We start from the raw sequence: 22,413 nt of genomic DNA, 5'->3' as shown, positions 1-22,413 counted from the left end.
ATAATAATTAAATACACTATTAATGATAATGATCATCATTATTATTATAAACTGCACACTGATAACAACATTTGGCCCTTTACACAACACAACACCACCTACTTTATTCAGCACATTTTAATTCTATGTATGTGCATGTCTTCATCAGTCTTTTCACGGTTCTGTTCAGTGCAAAACACGAGTACATTCAATACTGGCCAAAGCCGGCTAAGTCACGGAAAATTCTTCAGCACTTCCCAATAAGAGCGAGGAAATAGAGAAAGTCAATCAATTCAAATACTGTTTTAAGATGAGAAAGATTAACAGACACTGTAGTCACAAGCTGAGTAAAGGGTGTTGGTGGGTAAAATAATGTTATAGCCTGATTATGATAGATAGGTTTCAGAGTTTAAAAGAGGTGTATACATATAGAGCGAGATTCAAGATTTAAAGTGTTTACTGTCATGTGTACAGTCAGGAAACGTGTTTCCCTGTACAATGAAATTCTTCCTATGCCGCCCACAGTGCATCCAGATGAGTGTGATAAATAAAAGATAATAAACATAGGGTAGTAACCCGAGTAATCGTGAGGGGAAATGCAAACAGTGCAGGGGACTGTAAACATACACAGTCATATAAACAGGATTAAAAAATGTGATTGAAAACAGCTTTGGTCCATGTGCAAGTTAAAGTTGAGTGCAGTTTTGAGTTTGCAACTCACAAAGTGCAGGAGCTGGTTGGATGCAGATAGTTTAAAGAAACCGTTAAGAGACATAACCAGTTGTGTGCAGCACTGGCTGTGCTGGATGTAAAATGAAGAATTGACCTGAGTTGACACCAGTTTATTGACTCCTGCTAGCTGTTCAGGAGTCTGATGGCAGTTGGGTAGAACGAGTTCTTCTGTGGTATCATCCTACAGTTCAAACTCCTGCACCTCCAGCCGGAGGGTGGGAGTTGTTCCTTGCCAATGGAGGCGGATCTCCTGTGGATTCTGCGGTGGTAGATGGTCCGCTTTGGATGCCGTGGGGGTCTGGTGATCTTCTCTGCAGTCTTTCCCACTGGCTGCAGGCGTTTGCGGTCCAGAGCACTGGTGCTGCAGTTCCAAACCGTGATACAGCCAGTTAAGATGTTGCTAAGGATCTTAAGCGACATGCAAAACCTCCTAAGCCTGCTCAGAGAGTGACAAAGCCTACTTAAGCATCTGCATGGTGTTGAGGGACCTGGGGAGATCCTCACTAACTGCTCACCTTCTCAACCTCAAGACATCAGTGGTTGATGAGGTCTCCTCTCCTTCCTCATGTCCTCCATCATCTCCTTTGTCGTTGTCTTCACCTCCATCAGGTAGGCCGCTTCGTCCCCCTAAAAAAGATGCATCTTATCACAGCAGTGTCGTCTGCAAACCTCAGGAAGGCGTTGTCCTCGCGGGAGGCGACATCCCCTGCGAAGCGCCCATGTTTGTGATGATACTGGCTGTCAGCCTGGAAGTCAAGAAGCCGGTCACAGAGGTTGGGGTGCAGGCCGAAGGTGGACATTTTGTGGGTGAGTTTGTGGGGGATGACCGTGTTGAGACGGAGCTGGTGTCCGCAAAGGGCACCCCGATGAAGCAATCTTTGTTTTCTTGGTGGGAGAGGAAGCAATGATGCGTAACAGGTGGAGAAACATGCGCAAGGAGGTTGGAATGGGTGGAGGAAAAATCAGGGAGAAATGATAATCCACCAGAATAAAAGGAAAGGTGGAGAAAATGGAGAACGGTGTCTGGTTTAGAGGCACTGAGCTGGAGGCAGCAGAGGTGAAGATGTGGAGGTTCTCTTTGGGTCCGAGGAGGACGGGGAGGATCGGGACGGAGTCCGTCAGAGGGATAGGACATGTAAGATGTTCTGGAGCTAACCTTAAACTGAGATGGTTTGGAAGCACCCAGAGGAGGGATGGAAAAGGATGCAGAGGTTGGGGGTCTGGAGGAAAACCAGCAAGGAGGTTTATGGATGGACGGGAAGAGTTAGGGTTAGATGGAGGCAGATGATTGGCTGTGGCGACTCCTGAAGAAAGCAGCCCAAAGGAAAAGCGGCGCAAAAAATAAGTTGACAGTAAAGCAATAAAAACACATCTATATGCACAAGGTTAAAATGAATTATTAAAAAAAACACAAGCAGTGAGCAACAGTAGGTGTGACTCAAGAGGCAACATTACATATGTTGTTCATTTGGAAGAAAAAGGGATATTAGAAATGAACTATTTATCACGCCACTGGCAGATCCAGCCGTCTGTAGCCCGGTGACGTCAGCAGACGAGCTCTCCTCCTCCTCCTCCTCCTCCTCCCTGGAGACAATCAGCACCCCCAGCTGCTCTGCTGAGCACCAGAGAGCGAGAGCAGCGTCGAGGAAAGGCGGCATGATGTGGGCCCTCCTGTCGTTGCTGCTGCTCGGGCCGAGCCCTGCCAGACCCCTGGAGGTCCCTCTCACACAGGTAACGTCCACTTAGATCAATAAAGGCCTTTTTTTAAGGTAAGGTGATCGGATGCTCAGTTTTTTTTTTTTCTTTTCCATCCTGATCATGTTATGCAGACCACACTGGGGGATTTACAGCCTGAAAATCTTTGATTATCTGACTTTTCAAAACGTTTGAATTTTCATGGATACTTGAATTTGACTGACGATGTCCAAACTGGTTTTGGATGTTTTTTCATAATAATAGTTAGTCATAGTCCAAAGGCCATTTTTGCTACCTGTTAGTGTTTGTCAAACTTGTCTAACCAAGCCAGGAGCTAATGCATCCACAATTTTGGGTTTTTTTCGAAGGTAACTCGGGAGACAGAATTAAATATTAACCAGCTGAATCGTGGTGAGGGTGCGCTCGGTCTTAATCCTGCCTGCTGAGGTCAGATTGTTCTGTCTGGCAAAATAATCCTAACACTCATTTAGCTGAAAAGTGACGATCCTTATTGTTCGCTTCACAGCGGAGAAAGAGACAAAACTATAAAAACCAAAGCCCAAAGATTGCACTTACCACAGACATCTAGTTCTTCTCCACTTCTCCAGTCTGTACATTTCTGAGACGCAACAACAGAGATGATGACACATCTGCCATTTGCAAAGTTGGATTTAAGTATACGGGGTTGCGGCAGATGTACCTTATCTGTGAGGTGTGTATTTTGCAGGTTGAAAGCGTGAGCGCTGACTTGTGTGTGCCCTCTCCCCGCTCCAGCGGTGCGACTCCTCCGTAGACGGTGATATCTACAAATATCAGGCCAAGACTCTGAACGGGAGCCGCACCGTGAGCTTCAGGGATTACGCCGGGAAGGCGGTCCTCTTCGTCAACGTGGCCACCTACTGAGCTCACACCATGCAGTATCTACGTGAGAAACGGCGCCGCTGAATTAATGACGTTCAAAAACACCAATTCGCTATTTGACATTTGATGTTCTCCGCCATCAGAACTGAATGCACTACAGGAGGAAATGAGGGAGTTCGGATTGGTCATTCTCGGCTTTCCCTGCAACCAGTTTGGCAAACAGGAGCCGGGGCAACCGCAAGAGATTCTACCGGGTTTAAAGTGAGAAATTGTTATTATTATATCACGAGTTATTGATGTGAGTTCCCTGTTACTGCGTGTGGATGTTCTGAGGGCTCATTTTACGGGATCTATGTGGATCTTAATCATGTCTGGCAGTAAAAGCACATTTTCAGGTCATCTTTGGAAGCTATGCTCGATGTTTAGGTTTAGGATGATTAGGTTAGGTTTAGGATTATTCCACCCGGCAGATTATAGAATTGCCTAGATGAGTAAAATTCAGAGATTCGGTTTCCTTGTCGTCCGCTAAGTGACAAGGCAGCCCTTCATCTTTCAACACACTGAAATATCCAATAAATGAGGACGCCAGATTGTGAGTCAAAGCCTTATTCAGCCTCCGAATAATCTTTTGGTGAGAAGACAGAAGGTTTTATCTTTGAGGCCTCTCAGTCCCCTGGAGAACGTCTGTCTCCGATTCCATGACTTGTCTAAAGCGACCCTTTGGAAGCTGACTAGCTGCGACCTGGTTGGATGGGAATCTTGGCAGCTGCCAAGTGGCCGCTCCAGAAGCGCTGGCTGCGCCGAGTGCTCGGAGGTGCGTCCGCTGATAAGCTGCCCTCTCTGGATTCCAGGCATGTCAGGCCGGGCAACGGGTTCGTGCCAAACTTCCTGCTGTTCGAGAAGAGGGATGTGAACGGCAAAAATGAGCAGGAGGTTTTCACTTTCCTGAAGGTAAGTCTATTTTCCTCAAGGATTTTGACAGCCTGTCTGTTGATGTTAATGCTGAGCGCTATACAGGACTGTCTAAAAAACTTAGAATATCGTGATGAAGTTCTTTATCTTCTGTAATGCAATTAAAAAAGGAAAAACTTTTTCATGATATTCTAATATTTTTAGATAGGATTTTTGAGTTTTCTTAAGATGTAAGCCATAATCAGCAATATTAAAATAATAGAAGGCTTGCAATACTTCAGTTGATTTGTAATGAATCCAGAATGTATGATATTTTTGTTTTTGTAATTGCATTACAGAAGATAAAGAACTTTATCACAATATTCTAATTTTCTGAGACAGTCCTGTACACCAGACCTGGGTATTTCACAGCCCGTGGGCCACATCCGGCCCGTTTTGCTTTTTTAATCCAACCCGCCAAACTATTTTCTTTGAATATTTTAAACCAATATTGAATTTAGAAACCTCCTTATATTTTCCTTCTGTTTAATCTTATATGGATGATTATATACAAAATGTCAGTACATATATATAATCATTATTGATTTTCAAGTTGTAAAAAAATGCCAAAAAAATTTTAATATTTAAATTGCAATTAACATTTTGTTTCATTTTGATACCTACTTGGCCTGCGCATAAAAACTAAATAGAAAATGTAACCCGCCAGCCAAAATAATTTCGCACCCCTGCGATACACGGACGGATGCCAGACTTCAGAAAAATCCTGAATAAACAAGATACGACTCAGGGTGCCCTTATCCACGGGGTGATTTGAGAAATGACATCAATTGTTCCCCGTCTTTATAGATTAAACAGCATTGTCACCCCTGGCTTTGTTCCATGAACAAATGTTGTTTTAATAGATTTTCTCCGAACGGCTGAGCAGCCATCGAGCCACTAAAATATAGTTTAAGGGTCCGGGAGACAAATTTTTTCATACGCTTAAAATTAAAGTCAAACTTTAAGCATCGGACACTCAACTTGTTTAACATTTCTTCCCATGCAGGACTCCTGCCCTCCCGTTGGAAATAATTTCGGTGACCCCAAAACAATGTTTTGGGAGCCGTTTCTGCTCAGCGACATCAAGTGGAATTTTGAAAAATTTCTCGTGGGGCCGGACGGGAAGCCCGTGATGAGGTGGCACCCGACAGTCAAACCCCTTGAGATTCGTGATTACATTGAGAAATACTTGCTCCAAATGTTCACAGAGGACGTTTTCCCTTAGCGTCCTCAGGCAACTGAAGTAACTTAAAGAGTCAAAGGATGTGTTGAAACCCAGTAGAACGCAAAATTGTTGATGTTCGTGATCTAGAAGTACCTGATCGATGAAGATTACATGTGTAAATGAAGGAGAGGCTTGAAAACAGAAACTCTGTGGAGCCTCTTTGGAGTCTTGGGCTCAGGCCGGCTCTTCGGTGCATTCGGGCTGCCCTGCCGTCCCACAGCAACATGTGATCTTCTCGGTCCGGGACCTGCTAGCAATTACAACCTAAATGTGAGTCACTAATAAATCATTAGAAATAACACTGGTTTGCGACCTTGTCTATTACTTTGGAGTGAACGTGTGAGGCGGTCGCGAGGTGGCAGATTATTTCGCCCCCGATGTTTCTGACGAGTAATAAATCCGCAGGAAGAACAGGAGCAGCCGGGGTAAAATGGACATACAATATCAACAGATTTAACATTTAGAATAGATTTATTAAGCCAGTCAAATACAAAAAGTCTCACATGTGCTTTTGCCTTGAGCAAAACAGAAAAGGGGCCACTAACTGAGGAAAATACAACTGCCAGTAATTACAGCGTACCTTTCAAAGAGTAGTTCCCATTTCAATTCCCACCGATCGGATTTTGTTCCCCGTAACCAAATGACTTGTCTCATTAAAAAAAGATCTTCTTCTCAAATGCACACATTTTGGAGCCCTTCATCTGACTACCTAAAACACTAAAGAAAACTTAATGTGTCTTGTTTTTAAAACAGTGGCTCGATTTCTGGCGTTACTGAACTATCGTCTGTGGGTCTCCGCACGTTGTCGGGTCAGAAAGGGAGACGCTAAGCTGAAGCAGCCCTGCCGTGGCAACCAAGTCGAGGGCTTACGTGGAGATGATTAGTCATCGCCGCTGCCAAAATATTCTCATGCTGTGACCATCAGATACAGTGTATCAGGGATAACTGAGCGACGGTACAGGATACGGTGAGATGAGCATGGTTATCGGAGGGAGTGGTCAAATAAATTCTGGTCAAGTAGAAGTGTTTAATGAGATTAGGTCCATCATCATGGTGATTAAAAAAAAAAAATTAAAAAAAAAAAAAAAGATTGTATGTACTGCGCGTTGTGTATTGTGTATACAAACATACAATGTCAATAGCTACAATATATTGGGATTACACTAACAACATAGAGCAGCATTACTAAAGACAATGATTTACATTTAGTCAATGCAACTATCAAAACAGCAGGATATAAATAAATTATCAATACTTACAATCATGTTTTTTTTGGTATGATACCAGCAAAATTCGTTTCCCCAAATTTTTGTATTTTAACAACCACTTTTGAACAGTTACACATATGGGACATTTCTATAACAATAATGGTACGTAGAAAGTCTTCATAAATCAATGAACATTCACGTTGTAAATCCAATGATTGAACTTACCTACATAGTCATTCGTTGTTGGAATGTAAATATGTAGCCTAGTCTTATTGGGGAATGGCTTCCTGCAACCCTACCAGCAACAAACTAAGTCAAGTTGTTCAAAATCGGGGGCGGGAGGGGGGGACAATACCGAAAAGTATACGGAGAAAAGAACAATGCTAATTATTCCAACCGACTGAACAAATGACTTCAGTAAATGAAAAAAAAAAAATCTAAATAATATTTCATGTATTTATTCAGAACAGCGAAGTGTTTCACAAATAGCTTTATAAAACCTAAGTATAAACAACATTACAATAGGATATCTACAGAATCAGTAGGAAAATTATAGATCAAATCACACTTTCTTTTTTTTCTTTTTCTTTTTTTTCTCCAAATCAAAAACAAACCAATTTCATGCTACGACCCAAATACCCATCAGGTTATTACGGTGACGCTTTAGTGCTTGCCAGGGTCAATGTTCTGTCGCTCCCTTTTTCCGAATCCTGCTGCTGCAGCTGTGGACTGATCTGGAGATTTACAAACAACACGACATGTTAATGTCAAAGTCAAACTTTGTATTTTGTAAGCAGATAAATAACAAAGACGACCCACGTTCGCACATTGACTCTATAGGTATTGATGCACAGATAAGATCTGTTATCATTTTACTGCCTATTTGCATTCATTTATATGAGAGGACTGTATCTGAGGTTTGCATTTACAATTGCCTATTTGCGTGAAAAAAATTTCAAAAAAAACGAAACAAACAGATTTTGACACTGGAACAAAATGACACAAAACAGTCTGCACCACTTGGTAAGGAGCGAAATATTCTCCCAAAAAAAAAAAAAAAAATCTTTCCATAGAATTTCTGGTGGCGTGCAAAATCAAAATATTATTCTGTAAATAGTGTATATATAATCAGCATAAGTCTGTCCATGTGAGCGTCTGGCTGGTCCATACCTGCATTCTCTGGCGGTGGTCTTGAACTTTCGCCTACAGCTCTGGCCCCTCTAGGCTGCGGGAATGACGACTGCCAAAGAAAACCCTGACCAAAGAAAAATCCTACTTCAGTTGAAATAGTTTTAAATACGTACTCATTACGGCCAACAACTCTAATGACATTGAATAAAAGAGACTTCCCGCTCTGACACAGCTGACAGTGAGACCTATTTACATCTGCTCGCTCCTCCCGCCAGATAGAGGGAGTAAAATTATGGAAAAAGAGCCTCGCTTGGTCAGTGAACCGGATTCACTCCGGAGAAAGACGGCGGGACCTTAGAGGACCCTTACCGGGTTAACGGGCTGGAAGTCTCGTACAGGGGGCGGTGCTGCGGCGGTTGCGGCCGTGGCGCCTCCTGCAATGGGTATCCGGGGAGGGAAGTGTATGGGCCAGCCTTCATGACCCTGCGTTCCCACCTGCACAAAGGGACCACAGTAGGGAGGGCTCAGCGGGCCGTTCACTGAGCCTGACGTGGGGTCTGAGGTACGTCTTTCCTGCTGCTGCCCCTATGAGGGATCACAAGTACATATGTGGTCCCCGATCTGTGCATGGTTGCTTCCCTTGAGCAAGCACGGAAGCCCGGCGCTAGAACGGCCGACTGCCGACCTCTGACCCCACTGCCGCTGCCTCCCCATAAGGAGGGGAAATTTCCCACTTGCTGATCCCAAATGCACTGACAGGTAAGCTTACTGAAGCGAGGCTCTTGTCTCGGACGTATTTTTAGAAGATTAGTCAAGATCGAGGTGACAGCGTTCTGTCACGAGGGGGCGCTACTCTGTAGCTTTTCCCGAGCACCACAAACTGCAGGAGTTGGTCTGTGACCGTTTCACCTCTTATGAAATGCACTTGAATCCTGACCACAGTGAGTAGACACACCGTTACGTCTCAAGCTCAGGCCTGAGTTACATCCAGTACCTGTTTGTGATGTTGCATCTGCAGTCTCTCCAGTTTACACCTCTCAGTTCGTTCCCTCTGACACTCATTCTGTGCCTGATGAAGCTGAATGACGGACGGACACGCAGAAAGAAGAAATGCAACTTGTTTAGAAAAGCTCCGAAGTTTAAGCTGCTTTCCTGTGAAAGCGCTCAGTTTCCAATCTGCTGCTCACCTGATTGGTCAAATTGGTAATTTGGCCCTGCAGTCTTTCAACTTGCCGCCTCAAGTCTTCCTTTTCCTCGTTCATTCGCTCCCGATCACTCCTCTCCTTTCTGAAGTCTTCCTCAAAGATTTTAACCTTAGTAACAATGCAAAAATAAACAACGATTAAAGGGACGGTTACCTGCCTGACGTGAACCTGAAAACATTGGGGTTTTTTTCAGACTGAGATTAACCGGTCCTGGGCTTTGTTTCATTTTAAAGTGAGAAATGGGCACATGCCTTTCAATTTAGTCCAGGAGAACACTCAATCTGTTTTAGAGAACCATGTCTCACCTGTTCCTTTAATACAGCAATTTGTGTGAGAAGTTCCTGTTTCTTCAGGTTATTGGCTGCATCGGCGAAGTTACCCTGGCCTGGCGGTTGTTGGGAGGATGTTGGAGAGTGCAGGTTTAAGGCTTCCTCTAAAGCCTGGGAAAACACCAGAGCAATTCTTACAAGTGTGTAATACACAGACAGATACACCTTTGTTCGCCACACTCACCCTATTTAGGCGCTGGATTTCTTTCTCCTGGTACTCCCGCTGCTTGCTGAGAGGCAGCAGCTGATCCTGTAGGTAGCGAACTTTCTGCTTCAGCTCAGTGGTCTCTGTGATAAGACACTCCTTTTCCCCCTGAAACATTTACACCCAGAGGAGACATTTACATCGATTATTTCCAAAGCTATTACTCCTCATATTTCTGTGTAGCTGATCGATTTAAAGCTCATGCTAGCAATAAGACGAGTGTATACAACGTTCGGAGCAACTGAGTCGCTCTAAGTTATTTTTAGTTGTGATTTAGTCAGCCATGTTTCCACTTCATCACTGGAATTGTTGCACAAACTTCCCTTGTCTCTGTAAATGATGCTTGGCATTTTTTTCCATGTTGTGGTGTTTTCGAATACGCAGGTCCATCTCACGTCATGTTTACTTTCCATTAGGTGGAATGAACACTGGGCACTTATCGCCACGTTGACTTTTGATGACAATTCAGTGTTTTTAAGTGATTAAAATGTAGACATGTAAGCTCCCTGGAAGAGCTACGTTTGCTTATGTTTTTTGGTGTTGCTGAATAGAACTGCCTGCTTTTCACATCTTTCGTTCAAGCTCCGCCTCCTTCATTCTCACCTGCACATTTTCGATTTTAGACTTGGCCAGCAGCAGCTTCTTGTCGTAGTCCCGCTGCCTCTGCTCACGCTCTGTTTCCAGCTCGAGCACAGTCTTCTGGGACTCAGCAAGACGCTGTCTGAGGTCTGTGATCTGTAGGTCGAAATAAAGCATTCAGAGAGGGGCAGCCTTTACCACAGTGATAAATAAAAAAAATATGAACGTCTCTACTAAGGAAAACCTAATTTGTCTCCTTAGTGTTACACAGTTATGAGCCACATGAGCCTCTGAGGCAAATGCATTTGCAGCGGTAAGAAGTTTTCCTTTTGTGTTGAATATAAACAAGCGAGTGACGCAAATGAATAGGTCTATGGTTCTGTGGGTTTAACCAGGACTATGCGGTGTCCCCGTCTTTAGCAAAGACGTCTGTAGGTGTGATCATGAGACTGGGCGTGCATAGCTGTAGGTGTACAAGTGTGAGTGTGAGCACATTGTGTGTCTATGCTGCCCTCTGAATACACCGCAGCAGGAAGTCAGTGGGTAAAAAAGAGGTGAGGGGATTTCTCGCTGAAATGTGACAGGCTGTGCGGTAAGAATGCGAAGATACCGAGCTGCAACATTGTACCGTTTTCACTTGATAAGCGTTCACAAGTAAAAAAAAAACGCCCAAAAAAATTAAAAAAAAAACCCTCAAATAAATAAATCAACAGCTTTCAACTAACCGGCGCATATAGGGATCTCGTGAATCATTTTGGCACACTCATAATATATTTCATTGATTGATTTATGATTTTCCGTGTGTGTCATGTTCCAAGAGAGCCTAACCCGTAAAGATTGAAGACTTATTTTTGAAAAGTGAGAAGAAAAAAAAAATTCTCCTTCTAAATAAAGAGTCAAACAGTCATCTTAAATAGGAATTTTCTATGAATTCAAGAATGACATTAAATGCAGATTAAGAGTTTTCCAGTTTTTTTTTTCCTTTTTCAATCTTTTACAAATATCTGTGTCCACTGATCTTTTCAGGATATCTGCTCCTTGGCTTTACTTGGAAGCGACTTCATGGGCAGGAAGTAGAATAAGTAGAAGTAGAAACTTTAAAACGCTGCTTTAAATTGCCTCTCAATAAATTTTATCTGCGATTTCATCTTTTATTTACGAAACTCACTTGGACCTTTTTAACATAAACTAGCTGTGAACATGTTGAAATAAAATAATCCAAAATCCAGACAAGTAAGTTTAGACACAGGTGAAAAAGCTCCCAAAATTACAGTTTTTGTGAGAAACCTCTGAGCCAAACTCTCTGTGCTGGTTTTCAATCACCTGTAAAAGACATTTATTACATTTGCCCTCTCTTCTAACATATTTTTCCATTATTGAAATATTTCTAATTGGTTTTCCAGGGTGTGCAGGACTACTTATCTTACATGTCAGTTTCCCAAAAAATGTTGAAGTGACCTGCATCACACTGACATCTTTGTAAAAGTGAGCGTGCCAATGATCAGTTCTCTTGACATTTGTGTAGAAAGGACAGCAGCAGAAATACTTGCAAAGTCATTAATGTACCTTCTGTTCAAACTGTGACTTCATGGAGTTCCACTGAATGTCCCACTGCTTATTAACCTCCAGTACCTATAAGAAACACCAGCAAGAGGAAAAAAAAAATCTCCGAATGAACTTATAGGAAAGAAAATATTCTGACTTTCCACTATGATAGTAGAGGATGAGCACCAAGTGCTAGGTTAATACAGAAAAAAACACTCACATCCTTTTTCTGCTTCTCCAAAAGTTTGATCTTCTTTTCATACACTTCAGCATCACATGATTTTGTTGGGGTTTTCTCGGCTGCTTTTCCAGTCTGGAGGCACAAACAAAAACTATATATATAAATTCCTTCATCACAGGGTCTGGACGGACAAATAGTTAAAAAAAAAATCCTTAAAAGCCTAAAAAGTAATGTTTTGAACTACGAGAATGGCACGGATGGACATTAATGTAAAATATGTAAACAACGTCATTCATAAAATCAATGAGATTTCTCGTACCCTCTGAGGTGTTGTGGCCTCCATTTTGGGTCTAACGGCTGCAGATTCCTCCTTCACTGCCTCTTCTTTAGTGTCTGGAGCTTCAGCTTCAGAAGCCGCTGCAGTTGATGGAACAGCCACTGCCACCGTGGCTGCTGGTGGTGCTGGTGCTCCTGTGACTAACTCCTTGAGTTTCTGATTTTCCAGCCTTAATCAGAGCAGATATGAATTTTGATACAATCTAGTCATTAAAGACAAGGTCTCCTCCAAGAACCTTTTTTGGTTTTGTTGTGGCTTCAAGATGTCCCTTGGGAAGGTCCTATAACAACCACTTAGCGGAATGACGCTGACAAAACCCCCTGGAATAATCCCCCATTGCAAATGAAAGCTTGGTCAAGAGTCTTCACCCATGAAAAGCACCTCCGAGTAGAAAAGCGCAAGACTAAACTAAATGTCGTGAGAAGCAAATCAAAAAAAACAGAAGAAATATTCATATCCTTAAGTACAGTGAAGTCAGTAACATACCGGAACTACAGAGATTATTTGTTTCTAGATTACTAATAATAAAACTTCTGCTCCCACAGAACCTACACAAAGCACTGCAAAAAGAAAAGGGTAAAAAAATATATTACCTCAGCTGTTCCAAGTCTCGATTCCTGATATGATGATCCTCCTCCATTTTTTTTCGAAGCTCATTGTTCTCCTGTCTTAGCTGCTCACAGAGAGTCTATGAAAGCGAAAAAAGTTAGCAAAATATTTATAATTTTTTAAACAACAAATCACCCTTAGTAGGAAGGGTTAGGCTTTATGACACAATGGGACTAAAATCAACGTTTTAGGCGGGAAACAAAAAAAAATAATCCAACATTCATTATAGCTTACTATTTAAATGTGTTGGAAGAAAACTGTATAATTCAAAAAACAAACAAAAAAAAGGATGTATAACATAAAAGATGTATAAATGTAATATGAAAAACTGTTTGGCACGAAAGAAGCAAGTTCATTTCTTGATATGCAATTTAGCTTTGACGATCTTTGACACTGGAGTGAGGACCCAACAAAGCAAGGCCCTCGTTACAGAAACGTTGTTGTTCACAAAATTGTTACTTAAATTTAAGAAAAAGTAATGATATAGAGGATGCATTCAGAAATTTGCTTCCTGGTTATTATAACCACAAGCATCTTTACGAGGTAAGTGTAATTTTTCCTTAGTTGTCCTTGTTCGAGTGCCTGAACGACCAGATTCATTTAGTCTATGGCGAAAATTTGGTTCGAGAGACGACATGATCTGTCATTTATTCTGTCATTCAACGCTGAAAGCCAAAATATTGCATGTCCTCAAAAAGTTCAACCCATTTGGATAATTGCCCCCGAATGAAATATGACTGACATTGAATTGCACTCCTTATAAAAATATGTGACATATTCCCAAGGCGGGGCAATTAAAGGATTAACTGAAAAATGGACCAATATCACATTTAACCTATTTGTCATGTCATAAATCAGATTATTGTACTCTGCTGATATTATAATGAAGTCTAACCGTTTCATACCTGTAGGAGAGAAGTCCTCTGTTCATTCTTTTGGACCTTGGAGGAAAGGTGGTGAAACTCCACAGCCATGCGACCGAGGTGAGCTAATAGCTGGTTTGGGTTGGATTCTTCTGCAAATATGCTGAAGGAGCTTTCTAACTTCTTCAACTGGCTGGCTAGCTCAATGTTCTCCTGAGGCAGGAGCGGGATCACTCCTGCTACGGACAGGGCCTGGCGACACCACAAGAGGTAAACTGTCATTCCCTGTGAACTGAGTCATTGCGTGTCAACATTTCAAAATGATGGAGTAACATCCTGGAGAAATCCCGGCCAAGGGCCCTTGTTCTTGCAACACCTGATTGACCTAAAACGCCAAACCTAAAAGCTCATCCTTCTGGGTTTATATTTGTAAATGACAGTTGGCCGTAGTAACTCTTTTGCTGGAATTTGCTGATCTGATATTTTGGTTTCAGCTAAGTGTAAATATAAGCTAAGGAAAATCTAGACTACTAGAGTATAGAATCGATAACATTTTGAAGTATGCCAGGAACGTGCTGGAATAATGTCCCATTAGAGTGTGAGTGAATCAGCTATGGAATTGTCTTCAGCAACAATCTTGGACTTTCCCCACGCTGACACAGGCTGGAGCAACCAGTAATGAGTTCAATGATGAGTCACCTACACAGGATGCTCCTGGCATTTGGGAAATCTTTCGAAAGAAACACTACATTTACCTAAAATTAAAATGAAAATACTATACATAGTTTGGACCTGCCAAAACATTTTGAAATCCTAAAAATATAAAACTGCGGATTAAACAGAGAGTGACGTTGAAAATAAACAATTTACAAATTCTTTTGTTACTGTGATTGAAAAATTGTATCTTATCTTATATGGCTTAAAAAAACTCAGGTACATACAGTCAAGGCATCTGAAGTCTTTCCCTCCATATTCACCACCTCAAACTCTGATAAGGCCTCCTGTAAAGACAATCAAGTCAAGTGACTGGTCAGAGTCAGCCACGTGTCAAATATCAGATATATTATTTCTAAAATCCAACAGCCATTCATTCTCACATTGGGCTTTTCTGGCTGGAGATTCTTCCCTAAACAGCTCGTCTGCTCCTCCTCCTGCTCAGCAGTTGGATGCAAACCGGGTTTACCTTGACCTAGAATTACACACGATCAGTGACACATTTTTCTATTTCAGGTGAAACGGTGTGCACAGCCATTCTGAACATCTATCAGAATAAATGTGAGAAGCACTATTTACTAAATGCGACCTACTTTGGGTCTCGGTCTGAACAGGCCCTCCTGTACACAGACTTGCGGCAAAGCTGGATGACTTAAGGGCCTCGTTGTCTCTCACGAGTTCTTCCACCCGCTGTCGAAGTCTTGATGCTTCTGATTGAGACTCTTCGAGTAAATCACCTAAATTGAAGAGAGAGCTTGTCTTTCTGGCACAAATATCCAGCAGGACCAGGTAAAAAAAAAATCAGGTGTAAAACAGACACAGTGTGCCAAGCCTTACAGATAGCAGCGTCAGCAGGCATCAAAAACAATGTGAAAAATTCTATCAAACAAGTAAGCGACAGGCCTCAGATGTCCAAACAGCAGCATGTCGCCTTGCAATGATGGTGAATAGGTTTTCCTCAAAGAAGATAATCAAGTTTTACTGCATTCTTCCTGGATTTTTCTGTTGATGCTTACAAATGACTATTGTCATATCATTTGTGACGACAGGAAAGCAATTATTGGAGCCCTATAGGAATGTTCAACTCACTTAAATTTAGCTTGACATTATTTTCAATAATTAGTTTTTTCCCATTCAACACTGAGTAACTAATATCACCGCGGTTGTTCAACTCCAGATGTCTGGAGTCCTCTTGTTGAAAGATGTGTAATATTGACAAGCAACAGGCATTAGTGTTGAGTGAAACAACCACAAACAGTACAAGTGTGCTGTGCTTTTGAAACCCACCAAGACTCTTCAGACCCTTCATCCTTTCCCTCAGCATGCTGTTCTCCTCCAGAAGCTGCCGATAGCTGCTCCCCCCTCCAGCCTCCTCCCGGGCCTTGACTTCACTCCCGCCTGGATCATAGATGCGGTACGGACCTTTCCCTTCCATGGCTCTTCACTTTCTAGACATGGTGCGCTAAACTACAAAACAAAAAATAACTAATTCTCATTACCAGAAAGTAAATATCAAAAACAACAAAGAATCTCAGACCTTTCAAGAAAACAGTGTTGGATCAGTGAAAAGAGTCGTGCATACACATGCAAATATAGAAGAAATAAAATTAAAGATTATGAAACCATTTTCTTTTACACAATTTCTCTCACAGGAACAGTAACAAAGCGAAGAAAACACCATATGGCATAGTTCACAAGGGCTGTAATTCTCTCTCACACAATTCTCGCAATGAAACATAAAAGTTTTAGCAACCATAAGTATTAGGGATACTCAAACTATCCAGATGGATGGCAGACAGAATAAACATCAGAAATTTTAGTCTGGCTAACGTCGGTATTGTAAATTCCAACTGTGCAGCACACTCCTTCAGTTTACAATATACTCTAAAAAAAGCGGAGTATAAATACGTGAAGTAACCTGCAGATGTAGAGAAACAAGAAGGACAATAAGCCTCCCTGGACCTGAACTACTGATGTAAAATTAGCTGTGATGTGAAAACGGTGGAAATAGCTACATACATGCAAGTGTGACAACTACCACGTTAATATCCGGCCAGAAGAGACAAAAGCAGAAGGGAAGGGGGGGGAAAGGCAGCCAGTCACACAAATACTACAAATACAAACGAATTAAATGGAGAAGAGTCAAATACAACATACATTTCCCTATTAATCGCTACCTTTAATAGCTGAAATGGGCCGATACTAGTTTTCGCTCTTGTAATGCAAATTATTAGCAACATCCTTGTTAGCTTTCGATTAGCTAACACTAGATGACAGTGCGGGACCGGAAGCAGCTCTTTCCGCTTATTCTCTCTACTACGGCTACTTCTACCGACGGCTTTTGCGAGTCGAAAAGAGGCGTTAGACGACAAAGAGAAGAAGAAAGCTGTGTCTCCGGCTGTGTACCTTTCTTCTCGCAGTGGCCTCTCTTCTCTCTGCCCTGACATCTATTACGGAAGTGGCCCGCTGGTCTATGCCGTAACCTGGGAAATTCCACCTCGCAACGTTGATGTAAACAGCGGTGATTGACAGCCGCGCGGACCAATCAGCGACGCCGCTCCCCGTCCGCCAGGCGTCATTACGAGCCACTGTGGTTAATGTAAACACTGGAGCGTACGGCTCCGCGTTGGGTTTTTCACCCTAATCGATCATTTGTTATCCTCGCATATTACATCGGAATTACGCAAAGCAATGTAACGAGACGAGCTAATGACGGCAATCGCAAGTTTCACTCAAACAAAGTCTCATTCTTTGTCTTTGCCACTCTTGGATCTGCAGTCGTGCATTGAAACAGGAGGTGGCTGCAGGGGCTTTTCGCGCTTGCACAACATGCAGTATTTCCTTTGAGCTAAAAGGAAACAAAGCCATGGTCTCAGGCCGAGACCTAAATTAAATGTAGGTTAATAACATTTTTTTCCCTCGAAAGTGACTGATAAAGTGGTTATTGTGGTGGGCTTGAAATGGATATACTTTTGCACTGCTCTATAATTTATCAAACACAAATCAGGTACATAGATTCACGTTCAATGAATGTTTGTCATCGATGTCTATAATCCCATATTTATAGCTTTATCTTACCATGGAATTAAATGTTTTTCGAAAAAAAACCCGAATTTTATTTAATTTCATCATCCATATCGGTCATGCGTCACACAAATGCATGAATCTTGCATAAGTGTTAAATGGTGTAAATAACTGTTATCAATATATACATTTGGGTTTTTCTCTGACATTCTATATTCATTTTATACTCTTCATCAGGAAATAGTTTGAACATCAGTGGCATCTAGTGGCAGTTGATGAACAGACAGTCTGATTCCAGGCCTATTTCTCTGATCCAAGTCAGTTATATGATGAAGTGGATCACTTACGTCGAATTAATCCGAGTGCAAGGCTTTTTGCTAGTCTCATATTTTTTTCTGATGTGAAAGGCACATTCATATTTCTGTAGTAAGAAAATGTGTCACTACAGATACGTTTGCATTAAAACAGCCTGAAGGCACAAGTCAAGTCATAGTCCAATCATGAAGGTTGCCACTGCAATTATTTCAGATAACGATCCACCCATTATCAACCGCTTATCCTGCACTCAGGGTCGCAGGGATGCCGAAGCCTTTGCCAGCTGTCATTGCCCAAGAGGCATGGTTCATCGTATTGTCAATACAAATACAAATGCACTGTGGACAGCAAAGCAAGAATTTAATTGTACAGGGAAACACGTTTCCACACTGTACATATGACAATAAACACCTCAAATCATTGAATCTTGAATCATGCTTTACCCATCATTTCAGATAACTAATCATACATTTTTTACTTGACAATATTCAAGATGTGTCAAGAAAAATCATATTTTTGTATTTAAAGCATGTGCGGACAAATTCTTAATGCGATGATAATGGAACATGCATATATAAATGGCCCGAACGTGTATGCGGCGATTAAAATAACAAAAGCAATAAAAAATAGAGCTCCAATTGTACAAGAGAACAAGAAAACATGAGTGGGTAGACCGTCTGAAATGTACGCAATAGAAATACTTATATGACAATTAATGTCATTTTCCACCGTCGTGCAATACATTAAATGCAGCTCTAAAGCACTTGAAGTATTACCACATGGCATGTGAATAAGAAGACCAAAGAATCACGACGGCACTGGGAGATGTGTTACCGCATTCCACAGGTGACTCAAAACAAACCAACATAGTTCCCGCTCATTAATCGTTCCTTTTTTTGGCCTGCCTACAAGTAAACACTTTGTCTGTTTGAACTCGTGCAAAATGTGCAAAACAAGAGCCCAAAGATGTAAGAAATGTCTTCCTCATCAGGCTGGGGACTGAGCAGACAACTCGTGCAAAAGAGCAATTTACAAAATAACAGCCAGTGCAACAAGTACAGAACTTGCACGTCACCGTGCTGAGACACAAGGACAGTCCAGTGTCTCATTTCCTACCAGCAGCTGATAGTCATTTGCTCAGTGCTTCCTCATACAAAATGTCCTTTTGTTAACTGTCTAGTGCCTCCAGCTGTCCTCTCAAGGCTTTCAACCAGGAATATCCATGTTGCAGAGTCTATATTACCATGTAATATATACGGATAGAAATCTAAACCACATGCAAAATCTTCAACAATAAAATGTCAACCAGGTCCTTCATGTAATTTTAAATAGAACATGATGTCGCATATTTGCAGGCAATTCCTCTCTGAGGGTTATCACTATATTATAATATGACTCAGAGTCAAGTGCCAATTTATTGGCAAGAGTGAGAAATTTGTTACTGATTGTGTTTGCGACCTTCAGGGGATCTGAAGTTTAGCTTCTCGACGCTGATCGCTATGTTGGGGTGTGATGAATGCCATTTCCCACGTGGTTGAAGACCAATACGCACAGAGATTGAATCATAGTTATGGTTATTAAAGTATTAAAGCAAAAAAATGTCTCCGTAACGGCAGATTTGGTGCCTGCGAATGTAAGGGAAAAACACACATTCCTACAACATCGGTGCAACTGCTCCCAAAGGTGACCCCGACGGTGGTAAAACAGGAGGAACTGCTATGCGGTGGTACTTGGCAAGGCTTGAGGGGAAGAAATACAGACGCTAACAGTGGGTTTCCTGAAGCGTCTGAAGAGAGGGACACCAGACGGGTGGCTCAAGTTTGGTACAAAACTGCAAGGAGATATGAAGGGAAGAATGACATCTCAGCTTCAGGGCAGGGGAGGCTGTAGACTAGTATAGCAGTAGTGCGCGGCTACAAACAGTGGAGCTGTTACTGATATGAATATGGGCTTAATGCAATTTCAGAACAAAGGACAGTCGTAGCAAATAGCAGATGCATGGAAAAACAATAGCGGCTGCAGCATAGCATCCACAGTCTTCACTTTCGGGACCCCAGGCTACAAAGCCTGGCAACGATTAGCCTGGCCATTACAAACCGACTGACTAGGTAGTCTCAGTTTGAGAATAACTGGAAGTGAGCTGAACTGGATCCAGTCGGACTGAAAAACGGTAGCACGACTAGGGAAGGGGAGGACAGGATGTGGAAAGGAAATGGCAGAAGTTGGTGGCCTTTGGCAGGTACAGCTGGGAGTGGATGACCAGCACTTTAGAAGCAGCACTTGTCAAGACAAAATTTGGTGGTGCTGACAAAAACAAAAAAGACACTTGATGGCATCAAATATCCTAAATGGCTGACCCATTTTTTGGGATGCACAACAAGTAACACCCATGTCAATAGTAGGCTCAGATGAGGACTGTTAAATAAGATGGACCTTGTTAAATACACATTTGTTGATACACAGGCTGAACTACTATAGAAACAACAACCCATAATACAGGCCTTCCTATGGGTCGTGATATATATTTTTTGTCATTAATGTATCAATAAATGAATCTGATATCATGTAGTTGAAGGGCAAGGGTATGCAGGAAGGTCTGACTGTCGAATAGGAGGAATGAGGTATTTAGTTAGCTTTGATTGAAACAACTCAAGGTCGGAGTGTTCTGTGTAAATTTGGTTTGTATCTTTGTTCACATTTGAGAGCCATTTAAATATAGTCATGTGAAAACTTAAGCCGGGGACTAATTATAAGGGAAAAGATTAAATAGAAGGGATGCGAAAAAAGGAAAATAGGACATATCTGTGCACCTATCATCAATCTATCCATCGTTACCTAAATAGAGTGATTAGATACAAATGATATGATTATCATTAAATCTGAATCTTAGTCTTTAGTCTCTTCTGATAACGTGAAGTTATGCAGGTACACGAACCCCAACGCTGACTGACACCGTCATACAGATCTCGTAAGACACAAAGTGAAATATTATTGCTTGTTACTTCTTAGCGGTTGAGGAAATATACTGTTGAAAAAATTAAAAGGAACTGTGAAGACACACATTTTGACTCCAAGTCAATCACACTTCTGTGAACTCAAACTGTCCACTTAGGAAGCAACACACTGATTCATTATGACTTGTTTGAAGGACATTACATCAATGTTGGATCGGCCTGTAGTGTGTTTTTCCACTTTAATTTGGAGTGTGACTCCAAATCCAGACCTCCATGGGTGACTAAACTTGATTTCCATTGATCATTTTTGTGTGATTTTGTTGTCAGCACATTCAACTGTGTAAAGAACAAAGTATTTCATAAGAATGTTTCATTCATTCAGATCTAGGATGTGTTATTTTAGAGTGCCCTTTATTTTTTTGAGCAGTGCTTGTTCCAAATATTTCTGAAAATGTGGGTGAAAACATCTGCGGATAATTTTCGGAGAATTTCAGATCCGTCCTGTAATGTGATCTTCCCCACATTAAACAGACGGTGACTGTCTCTGACTGAAAGCGGGAGCGCAAAATCAGACCAGATGATCGGGGATCAAGGGATCAAGTACAACACAGCAATAGTAATTAACCATTTAGGTAAAGCGATAAAATAAAAATTCAGCCATATTCTGTTAAAGTGGATCTTCAAAATGGCCTTGGATCATATGAAAAATGGTGTTATCTTATTCTATGCTGAAAAAACTGAACTATATATTTTAAAGGTATGGTAAGACACATGTGTCTTTTCTTAAAAAGTACTTTTCAAAAAGTACCAAAAATTAAAGGTTAAATACCCCTATCATAAAAACACACTTACAAGCATTCCACATGTTTTCACAAATTTACAAATGATTGAAAAAATACATTAATCATTTAAATCTTTTGGCTGCAAACAAAATATGATATTCTTTTCATGCCCCATTGCTTTTGTGAGCTATTTTTCAAGGAGCAATATTCATTTCTGTGACAGACAAAAAAAGAAAGCAAAAACTCAAACCTGATCAACACAAGATAAAAAAAAACAACTTAACCAAATTACAATTTCGCCGATTTTGTTTTCACATCAAATGTTAAAAAAAAAAATAAACAACAACTCACCCACACATTCAGCTCTTGTCAGAGAGGCACTTTTTAAGGAAACTGGTGAATAGGGGGAAGCAATTTCACTGAGAGACGTGGGGAATTCCCATAACCCACTAAAATGGCCTGATATGCGCACTCTGGACAGAACCTGGTGTGTATCCAGCTCTACGCCTCGCTTTCACCCAGTAACACTGCGCTTGAAGACACTGCACGGATCAGTTTATTTACAAAAGTACTTTGGAACACGTACTGCATAATGCACTTAAGAATAGATCCCAACTAGTAGAGATAACCAGGAAAGAATGTGCAGTTAAATTTTTTTTTTTCTTGTATGTGCTCATCTATATACATGCACCGCTTATTTTACATATAAGATGCTATCATAATACTGAATAAGCAGGAAATCATCTGAAGAAGCTTAAATATGTGTGAGTACGTGACAGCCTGCAAGGCAATTGGTTTAATTCGTGTGTTGCAAGCTGCTCTTAACGCTCACCACAGTGAAAAAAAAAAGTTCCCTGGTTATCAAATCGGGAAATACAAGGGCATGTATATTTTGATATCAACAGTGGTCAATAAAAGCTATCAAATAATTATGATCTTGCAAGATCATGAGCCAATGCAAGCTTGGGTGTGCCATTAATACCAGAGTG

At 41.4% G+C, this 22,413-nt stretch overlaps 2 protein-coding genes and 1 long non-coding RNA gene across 6 annotated transcripts; 1 reads left to right on the top strand and 2 right to left on the bottom strand.

Annotated features, from left to right (window-relative positions):
* Nucleotides 1-423: 423 nt before the first annotated feature.
* Nucleotides 424-3,232, bottom strand: LOC147215831 (uncharacterized). Its single transcript, XR_015109207.1, has 4 exons — nt 3,107-3,232; nt 2,983-3,025; nt 1,227-1,338; nt 424-1,072 (listed from the first exon to the last, which is right to left on the bottom strand). It is a non-coding gene; the product is annotated as an uncharacterized LOC147215831 (long non-coding RNA).
* gpx3 (glutathione peroxidase 3) lies at nt 2,303-5,742 on the top strand. Its single transcript, XM_086178638.1, has 5 exons — nt 2,303-2,442; nt 3,181-3,331; nt 3,411-3,528; nt 4,119-4,218; nt 5,225-5,742. Exons 1-5 carry the CDS (start codon nt 2,368-2,370, stop codon nt 5,441-5,443), a joined length of 663 nt encoding a protein of 220 aa, XP_086034764.1. The 5' UTR covers nt 2,303-2,367; the 3' UTR covers nt 5,444-5,742.
* Nucleotides 5,743-5,895: 153 nt separating this feature from the next.
* On the bottom strand, nt 5,896-21,796 carry tnip1 (TNFAIP3 interacting protein 1). Of its 4 annotated transcripts, none has more exons than XM_086178632.1 (18): nt 21,776-21,796; nt 15,637-15,816; nt 14,943-15,086; nt 14,733-14,824; nt 14,577-14,636; nt 13,678-13,887; nt 12,757-12,851; nt 12,146-12,332; nt 11,866-11,958; nt 11,667-11,732; nt 10,125-10,256; nt 9,501-9,629; nt 9,293-9,427; nt 8,970-9,095; nt 8,777-8,860; nt 8,152-8,367; nt 7,822-7,906; nt 5,896-7,385 (listed from the first exon to the last, which is right to left on the bottom strand). In XM_086178632.1, the coding sequence occupies exons 2-18, from the start codon at nt 15,782-15,784 to the stop codon at nt 7,315-7,317; spliced, it is 2,073 nt and encodes a 690-aa protein (XP_086034758.1). In that variant the 5' UTR covers nt 15,785-15,816; nt 21,776-21,796; the 3' UTR covers nt 5,896-7,314. The 4 variants fall into 4 exon arrangements, with proteins under 4 accessions (XP_086034758.1, XP_086034757.1, XP_086034759.1 ...); XM_086178631.1 differs by lacking the exon at nt 21,776-21,796 and adding an exon at nt 16,756-17,115; XM_086178633.1 differs by lacking the exon at nt 21,776-21,796 and adding an exon at nt 16,756-17,115 and having other exon boundaries at nt 8,152-8,277.
* Between the last annotated feature and the right edge of the window lie 617 nt (nt 21,797-22,413).

The sequence above is a fragment of the Fistularia commersonii genome, chromosome 31 (assembly GCF_037954325.1).
Source record: "Fistularia commersonii isolate RoL2024-O1a breed Wild chromosome 31, RoL_Fcom_v1.0, whole genome shotgun sequence".
Classification (NCBI taxonomy): domain Eukaryota; kingdom Metazoa; phylum Chordata; class Actinopteri; order Syngnathiformes; family Fistulariidae; genus Fistularia; species Fistularia commersonii.
This window is presented reverse-complemented; position numbering and strand designations above follow the sequence as displayed.